Below are 9,569 nucleotides of genomic sequence, written 5' to 3'. Positions count from 1 at the left end.
GTGCGTGAAGGTCTTGAATAAGGCCACTGTGGCACAAACATTGTAACTTCAGTGTGTACTCACAGAGACATGAGATATACTTGCAACATACTCCTGCAATCTATAATCTTTATGTTTATCACTTGACATTTTGTTCACTTTGTATTTTATTGTATATTTTTTCTACAAAAATAATTTTTGGGCAATAGAGAGATGGTAAGTGACCCTTGGTGCTCATTCAGAGGAGCTATATTTCTTTCCCAGCAACCGCAGGGTGGCTGACAACTACTTGTAACTCCAAATCCAGAGGTTCTAACACAGTCTACTGGACTCTGTTGTCACTACAATCTCATAATGCACATATATATGCTGGGAAATATGGATGCACAGAAAACAAAAACTAGATCCATAAACCATTGTAAACATAACTTTCAAATTTAATGTAAAGTTTTATTTTATAGGATAATGCCAAATATTAAGGCTTTGAGCTTTTAATAAAATGAAGTGTTCTTTGTGTGGTATAACCTGATGGAAAGCTCTCCCATTTCTCAATTTGGTTTCAGAAGCACAAGTTAGAATTAATATATATTATGCCAGTACAATTGTGGATTGTTTTGCCTGCAGAGGTAAAGGCTATAGGAGGAAGGACATATGAAATATGAATACTATTACCCTGGACAAAATTCAACATGAAACACTAAAATATATTTATAAGTAATAGGAATTGACAAAATTAAGTTACTAATGTATTTCCTTCAAAATTTAGAACATATTTGCTTCTTGAAATATATTTTTCTCATGATGGAGTCTCACTATACAGCTCTAGCTGTCCTTGAAATCACTATGTAGACTATGTTGACCTCAAAAGTCTCAGAGATATGTCAGACTCTGCATCCCAAATGCTGAGATTAAAGATTTCAAAACAAACCTTATTTATTTGATACTATCATTATTGAAGACTAAATTATAATAAGCTTATGACACATTCAAATAAAGGAAATACTTACAAGTCAATATACTATAGTCTGAAGAATGTATGTGAAACCTTAAAAATTGCTCATCGAGATATAGCACTAAATATGAGTACAAGTTTATCTGAGGAATAGAACCCTGGGATATCATGAAAAACAATAAACAGTGAGAAAAGTTGTAATATCAAGTTGAGCTAAAAGTATGATTTAACCAGGAAAAAAAAAAAAACAAGATACACATGGTCCAGGATGTCATTGCTTAGTACTCATACTTAACCTTCCTTTCCATGTTACATGAAAAAAGGAAGAGGCTTCACATTCAAGAGGGAGAGGCTTCAAATCGCACAGTGTACCAATATGACCATTCGATACAGACTTAGTTACTGCCTGTAACCAGACTATAGGTACAGTGTCACAGATGAATCCTTTTCCACACTGGAAATATATTCACATCTTGTACTTCCCAGAATCATTTGCTACTTTTATTTTCATTCTAATATTTCCTCTGGGAAGAAACCCTGATAATTTAAATGGTAATATAATATTTACATTACTCTGCATATCATTTATGGTAAGGTGAGCTATCACATTGACCTTTTACCATAATCATTTAGCAATTTCACAGATGGATTGCATTTTTTTTGTGTTACCTACAGTCAAAGTTAGTTGGAAAAAGAATTACAGTAAGATATGACATGGAGTGGGTCATGGTGAGAAAAACCTTTAACTCTTTCAATCATTTCTTAATTACAAAATTATCCTTGTGCCCTCTCTGTCTCTTCCATAGATCTTTTGCTATAGCAGTTTCCTTTTAGTAGACCCAAGCACTTACCTAGGCCTCTCTTTTTTTGAAGACTTTGCCACTCAGACTGAAATGCAAAGTACTCACCTGATTGCTTGCCACTGTAGGACAAGAGGTTCATTGAGTACATCAAGACTTATTAATATGCGGTTCTCTAAGAGAATCACTCAAACTTGAGGTAGAGGTCTGTGACTCTGTGACCTCACCTCCCTCTAGATCTACAATTTTCATTTCAACTTTATTGGCAATGACAGCACAGGCTTTGGGAAAAAGGTCATCTACAAAATTTTCCAGTTGTTAATTAAAAAAACTATTTGTAGAAACATTTTGTGAACTTATTCAAAGGGTTTTTAATGTTCTGTGAATGCTCAGAGGTCCCTTATGGAAGGTGCAAGAAGTTATGAGCACAGATTTATAAGATAGTTCAAGAAATCTGTGTGATGATTTTGATACCTGTCCTTAGTGATTTCTTCCAACTCTGATTAACCCAGTTTATTTTTAGAATTATATTTTTTATTATGTAAAATGTTTTAGTGGTTCATACAGGCATATGTGTTTTATTAAATTCTATAAATGATTATTTCCTTCTAATTATGTTATTTCCTTAACTACCCCTCACAATTCGCTCAAAATTTTATGTGTTCCTTAAAACAAAAACAAACAAATACCTAAATATTGATGTTTATATGTTCCTAGGGCAGAGGCCTGAGTAGTCTCTGAAAGCTTGAAATATTTTTTATGGTCACTTTTTACTCTATTTTATTATTTTTATCACTTTTTACAGTCCAGTCTTTGACCCCTTCCATGTCTACTGCCTGACTGCTCACCATCACGAAGCTCCTCTTCCTGTCTACAAGAGGATGTCCTCTACTCCACTAAATCTCCACACTTACTGGGGCCACAATTCTCTCAAGGGTTAGGTGTCTCTTCTCTCACTGAGGCCAGACCATGCTGTATATGTGTCTGGGGCCTCATATTAGGTGGCATATGCAACCTGGTTGGTGGGACTGTCCAGAAGGGCAAAGGTTAAAATATTAAACAAGTCTGATACTTCCTCCCTCAGAAGCTGTTTGTGGTCATTAGCTCTTCATCTAGGAATGGGTCCTCCTCACCTTCTCTGATCAGCAGGGATTTTTTTCCTAGGTTTATCTTGTGCAAGTTTTGTGCTTATGGTCATAGCAAATAAATTCACCTGTCCAAGACCTCCGCTTTGCCTGGAAAAAATAGTTTACGGTGAATTATCAACCAATAGGAAGTACCTAGTCCTCATTCTGCATATTCTTCCACCATGACCTCAAAGTATTGGAAGAAAGAGTTTTGATATAGATGTCCCATATTTTTTTCTGGGCATTTTATAGTCTCTTATTCTCTGTACCTTGAATAAACGTTGACCTTTTTATTAATTACCATAGAAGGCTAAAAAAAAAGCTTCTCTGAGGGCTGGAAAATATATTAATCTCTGAATATAAATATAAGAGTGTAGTGCCAGTTGATTACTATTTCAAGAATATTAATATGTCCTTTTAGCAGCATAAGAGTGTTAAAGTGTTAAAGTTTTTCTTGGGTGATGAACCAGCCTGATACCTCTTATGATCACTATCATCTTGTTACAAGATAATTTCATTTCTCTTTACTATCAAAATCATCTCTCTGTTTCCTAGAATATGTCCTATTCCACACCCTGAATCTGTCTTGTCCTCCTGCCCTCCTCAAACCACAGGATGTTCATGATTGCATCTATGACTCCTGATCTCTTTCCTAGGCTTTCTAACTCCAGGGTTGTCTCCCTTTGTGATTTCTTTATTGTTTCTATTTCCATTTTCAGATCTTGAATGATTTTGTTCACTTTCTTCATGTGATTGATTGTGTTTTACTGTAATTCTTTAAGGAAGTTTTGTGTTTCCTCTTTTAGGGCTTCTACCTGTTTATCTGTGTTCTCCTATATTTCTTTAATGGAATTATTTGTGTCCTTCTTAAACTCCTCTATCGTTTTCCTGAGATGTGAGTTTAGATTCAAAACTTGATTTTCTGGTGTGATGGTGTATCCACGGCTTCCTATGGTGGAAGAATTGGGTTCTAATGATGACAAGTAACTATGGTTTATTGTTGCTTATATTCTAAAGCTTCCCTCCTGCCACCTGGTCATTTCTAGTGATTCTTGCCCTCACTATATCTGACTTGTGCTTGATCTTCCTGAGATCCTGGTTGTGTCAGAACTCCTCAGAGTCCAGCTATCTCTATGATCTTGTTATTCTGGGATCCTGTGATTCTGAGATCCTGGTTTTGTCAGTGTTCCTTTGAGTCAAGCTGCCTGAGGAACCCTGAGGTCTTGGTTTAACCAAGTTCCTGTGATCCTGTGATCCTGTGATCCTGGGCATGTTAGGGCACCTGGGATTGGAGGATGGGCTGGGTGTTGTGGGCCTGGCTGCAGAGTTTTTGCCCTAGGTCACTTCTACCTTTTCGATCATGTTTTAGTTATAGAATTAATCTCATCCTCTCTATCCATTCCATAGGTTTCTCTCTTTATTAATTTCCTATTAGCAGATGTGAATATTTATCTAGGATCTTCTTCTTTGCTAGCTTTGCCACTCAGACTGAAAAACAGAGTACTCACCTGGCTCCTTGCCTCTACACAATGCTGGGTTCATTAAGCAGATTCAGACTCATTAATAAACAGTTCTGTTGGAAAGTCAGCTTAAACCTAAGGGGGAAGTCTGTGACTCTGTGTCCTCACTTCCCTCCAGAACTGCAATTTTTATTTCACCTACAGTAACAAATAAGAGCACTGGCTTGCAGAAACAGGATCATCTATGCAAATTTCCTAGGTGTCAATTAACAAAAATTCTTTGGAGAAAGCTTATTGTGAATTTTTCCAAAGGGATACGGTGTTTTAGAAGTGATTGTGTTTTTAAGACCTGTGAAGGCTGAACAGGTATATTGTGGCCAGTGCAAGAAACTTTGAGAACATTGAGAAAGTTAGAGAAGTCTGTATTGATTTGGATTCTAGTCTTCAATTCCTTATTCCAACACAAATCAACTGAATTAACTTTTATATTTGCAATATGTATTACTTAAAGTATTTGAGTGCTTCATACAGGCATATGTATTTTATGCAAGTCTAAAAATGATTACTTATTTCCAGTCACTTTCGTTTCTTAACTACCCATCACAATTCCCTCTAAATATCATGTGACCCTTAAACAAACAACAAACAAACACTAAGTCTACTGAAAGAAGCTAGTGTGAGCCTAGGGCAGAGGCAATAACGGAACTTTGAGGAATTCTAAATTGTGGACATCTTAAAAAATCTAATACTTCCTCTCTCAGAAACCATCTTGTGTGTGTGTGTGTGTGTGTGTGTGTGTGTGTGTGTAAAAACAACCTGTTTGTTCCATAATGTGTTCCTTTTATGTATTATATTTCAGGGCTAATAAATTGATAATGGAAGACCAGTTGACAAGCTCTTCTCTTAAAAAATATGTTGTTCTCCATCTCCACATTCCTTGGTTTTCTCTAATTGTCTCTCTATGGTTTCAGACAAATGATATTAATCATGTCCATATAACTATTCTATCAGGAACATCATGAGAACTTCAGAGAGTTAATTATAATGGGAAGCAGTCACTGAAGTATGTTATACTGGTAAGAATTTCAGGTATTAATCCTGAGCAGATTTTTGGAACTCTTAATTGATGGCATACTGTGCAGTTTGTACTCTCTAGTCTCTGATCTCCCATGACATCAGGCATCTGCATTCTATGTAATTACATTCTATGGAAATTCTACAAATTGCTTGCTTTGGTTTGTGCTGTCAATGATAGCATTCCTTAATCATGAACAGTATTTCCTGATCCTGTTTTACCAGTTACAAGGACAACAAAAAGTGTGTCATTGCTATTCTTGAAGTTATCTCCATAGCTATGGTAAATATGTATGGAATATATTAGCTAAATTCATTCTATCACACTTTCTCTTTGATCTTCTTTCACTTGCTCTCTAATATCTCTCTGTCTATGTCTCTCTCTCACACACATTTGTCATTGGAATACAACCTGGCTCCTGATATGTGTGTGTGACAGTTTCTTTAAAAAGGTGTGATTCATCATTTCTATATTTGGCTAATGTGAACTCACAGAGACTGAAGCAGCAACCACTGAGCTTAAATGGTTTGCACTAGGTCCTCTATAGTGATACTATGGCTTTGAGTTTATTACTTTTATGGGACCCATGAATGTGGAAATGAATGAGTTTCTGGTTCTTGTGCCTTAATTTGTGGCTCTTTTCTTAATATCCTGTCATGTCTTGCCTTATTTTGATATGACAATTTTTTGGTCAACCATATATTTTGTTGTGTTGTAGTTCATAGTTATGTCTCAGAAGCCTGTCCTTTCCTAATGAGATTAAGAGAAGCAGGAATGGGAAGGATTAGAGCAAGAGGAAACTATTCTGATTGTATATCCTGAGGAAAAAAAACTATGTTTAATTAAGGAAAAAAAAGAAAAAAATTACTAGCAATCAAAGTTCAAGATCACATGAAAAATTTGATTCATTTTAAATTGCTTTTGGTGCATGGTAAAAGAATTGAATCACAAATTTTGACCTAAGAAGCTAGTGAAGTTTCCAGTCTTTATTGATGTCTGTTTTACATGGTTACAGAAAGTCAAATAGTAATTTTTCTGAAGCAACTACATGCAAACTGTCTGGGAAATTATCATGAAGAAATTTTCTTGTTCTGGTGCAGGCTAGATTATCTTTTATGGAACAAGAGTTACCTGAAGCACAAATTTATGGCCCTCAATTTTTCTCAGTTTGGCTTTCAAATAGAACCTGGTACCTACAACCTGTCTGTGCAATAGTCAATCAGCCAAGAATTTCTGACAGAATGAATGCCAAAAGAATGGTAACTTTATTGACAGTTTGTTTACTAGCATCACCTGGGTAGTACAAAACCTATAGTAGATAAAAATTGAGAAGTACAGTAGGCCAAGCACACCATGATCATACAAGCTGCACATTCAAGGAACAGAGAAAACTCCCAAGCACATTTTGGTTCATTTGCAAAGACAAGGGTCTATTGCTTTAATTTTCCCTATTGATCTTTTAGGGTAATTAGTGAATAAACAATTGGATAGTGATATATATTTATATTTACACACTTACATTTATATTAGGGATAGTTATTTTTTTTTTCTTAACCAGTACAAACTGAATCTGGACACCATAGAGTAATGACTGATGAGAACAAATGGAGCAAAAGAGGGAAAACACAGAGAAATGAAATGATTGATATTCATCAGCCACCAATTGTGATTGTGCAAAAAAGCAATGCAGCCTCTTAAGATGGAGGAGAGAGTATAGCAAGTCAGAAATGTAGATAATAGCGCAAGGATGTTCTGTGTAGCCCTGGATTCAGTGGAGCATCTGCAGGAACGATGAGAGCTGTGGATGTATTGAACCCTCTGTTTGTGTCTGTACAGAATAACAATCATAGAACCACTGGACCAGGCAATGAACACAGAGAAGATAACTTCAGGGCACACCACCAACGCTGTATATAGAAAGTCACTGATATCATCACTCCCTATAAGGAAACAGTATCCCAAATCTCGTATTCTTGTGACATTTTTTCGATTCCTTTTGATAGATGTGTATACAAAGAAGATAAAGTTAATCAACATGTGCAAGACCCAGAAGAGGGAAATGGAGCAACCAATGACTTTTGAAGCTACGACTTTGTGATATTTCCAACAGAGTTTTCTGGGATTAATAGTTATTGTTTGGAAGATACTAAGAAGACAGGTCATGCAAATGGACACTCTTCTACCAAATCCTTGAATGTACAATAGGAGATCACATCCAAAATTATTCAGGAACTCCTTCAATCCCCACACTGACAATGTTTGGGGAACTCCTAAAGAAAGAATGATCAAGGCATTAGCAGTCATTATGTGAAACAGAATGAAATCTGTAGGCTTTAATGTGTATTTTTTGTAGTAACAGATAAGATAGTAGAGTATAAGAGAGGAATTTCCAAAAATTCCAGTTGTAGTTTGTAATAAGAAAATGATTCTTATTGCCATATTCCAGAGGTCCATTATGTCATTCAATACAATTTCCTTTCCAGGATGGCCACAGAAATTGTATGACCAAAAGAATAATGTCAACAGCATATAGCATGTTATGCAGTGGGACACCTTTAATCTGCGGAGGAACTGAGAGGATGAAAGAGAAATTCCATAAACCTCGAGAGCACAAGATCAGCATAGACCACATAAAAAGCAGAACTCATCTCAAAAATTGTGACAGATGTGATCATTTCTCATGCTGTTACTGTAGATTTCTCAATACTATAGAATGTACATATTGATGGGAGGAGAATGATCAAGATCCCTAGAAGATGCAGCACTCAGGGTGATGTGATGTTGACCTGTCAGAAATAAGGAATAGTGACAGGCAATATAAACAAACATAATTTAAGATGACCAGAATATACTGTTATGTGCTTGTCATGATGTAAAGAAATAAACTTCAATAACAACCACAAAACTTAAAAAAAAAAACAATTTTTTTCAATAAAATTTCTTTTCATTATTTGAGAGTGCTATATAATTTTCCCTAATCATACTCACTTTCTATTCTTCCCAGAATAGAAACCTATCTGCTTTTTATAGAAGTAAAACATTTATAAATATTATGTAAAAATAAACAGTAGAATAATTGTATGTCTAATTTGTGTTGCCTATATACTCATTGCAGTCTTACCTGCTCTCTTTAATAAGCTAATACTTTGTGTTTAGCTTATCTGAAATCGAAGGATAAGTAATGATAAATTTGTAATATATTCAGAATATATGTATAGTTTCCTTAACTGAACAAAGTTTCCTTTGCATTTTCTCAGCTCCACCTGCCTTTGTTTTAACATAGAATAGATCTTCCCTTGTTTCAATGATCAACGAAATATTTCACAGAAAATTATCTAATCCTATTCTAGGCCACTGACATCAAAATGTTCCACCAGTGCAGTGCAAAGGGAGAAAATGTCCAGGACACCATTTCTATTCTTGTGAGAGAAGGTGTCAGAAAGTCATTCTTAAATTGAGTAAGATCCCTTGCAAAAGCAGACATTTGATGCTTTGAGTTAACATTATTTTGAATCTAGCATTCCCAGAAAGAGCATTGATTTACACAAGACTCATATTCCATGCAGTCCCAATCAGCTGAACAAACAAGAACTGGGGCTGGTCATGCTGTAAATTCTGATTTATGAAGAAGTATGAACAGATGGGGAGAACAGCAGAGTCTGTAGAACCTACCACATACAAGCAGTCTCCCTTCCATTTACTGGAACTCTACTATACCCTGGAAAATGGCTGCAGAAGAAAATAGAATATATTCATAGTTTTGAAATTAGAAGTGTGTGTTTAGGAGAGAGTGTGTGTGTCGAGAGTCCAAGAAACTTGAAAAGACCCATTTTAAGGATAAACACACAGTAGGTTTACTTTTTTACATCATCCACTATCAATCTTTGGAGCATTCGTCTGCAGACCACCCACCTATATCGATTAGCAGTTCATGATCTATGAACTGATAAGTACAAAATAGAATTTTGCATACCAGTTATGGCCTCAAGGGTGTCCATGCCATCTCACCTATTCGGGCAATGGGCAGCTGTGACTGGACAGAAAGATAGGAATCAACCAATGTTACCAAGTTGCATAGACCATTCAGCCACCATGACCAATGTGAGCATTGATGGTTGCACAGGGTAAAGGAAGTCTATAAGGATCTAGCTGTACTTAAGATCACACCATGTTTTA

At 35.8% G+C, this 9,569-nt stretch overlaps 1 protein-coding gene across 1 annotated transcript; it reads right to left on the bottom strand.

Annotated features, from left to right (window-relative positions):
* Positions 1-2,864: 2,864 nt before the first annotated feature.
* On the bottom strand, positions 2,865-7,856 carry LOC110315334 (vomeronasal type-1 receptor 4-like; the record flags this gene model as incomplete). Its single annotated transcript, XM_021189416.1, has 3 exons — positions 6,934-7,856; positions 3,732-3,791; positions 2,865-2,966 (listed from the first exon to the last, which is right to left on the bottom strand). Coding segments are annotated over exons 1-3 (1,076 nt in total), but the record flags the coding sequence as incomplete, so codon positions are not given.
* Positions 7,857-9,569: the final 1,713 nt, after the last annotated feature.

This window comes from Mus pahari, unplaced genomic scaffold (genome assembly GCF_900095145.1).
Source record: "Mus pahari unplaced genomic scaffold, PAHARI_EIJ_v1.1 scaffold_9348_1, whole genome shotgun sequence".
Taxonomy (NCBI): Eukaryota; Metazoa; Chordata; class Mammalia; order Rodentia; family Muridae; genus Mus; species Mus pahari.
The sequence above is the reverse complement of the archived record's forward strand: the minus strand, read 5'-3'. Positions and strand labels throughout refer to the sequence as shown.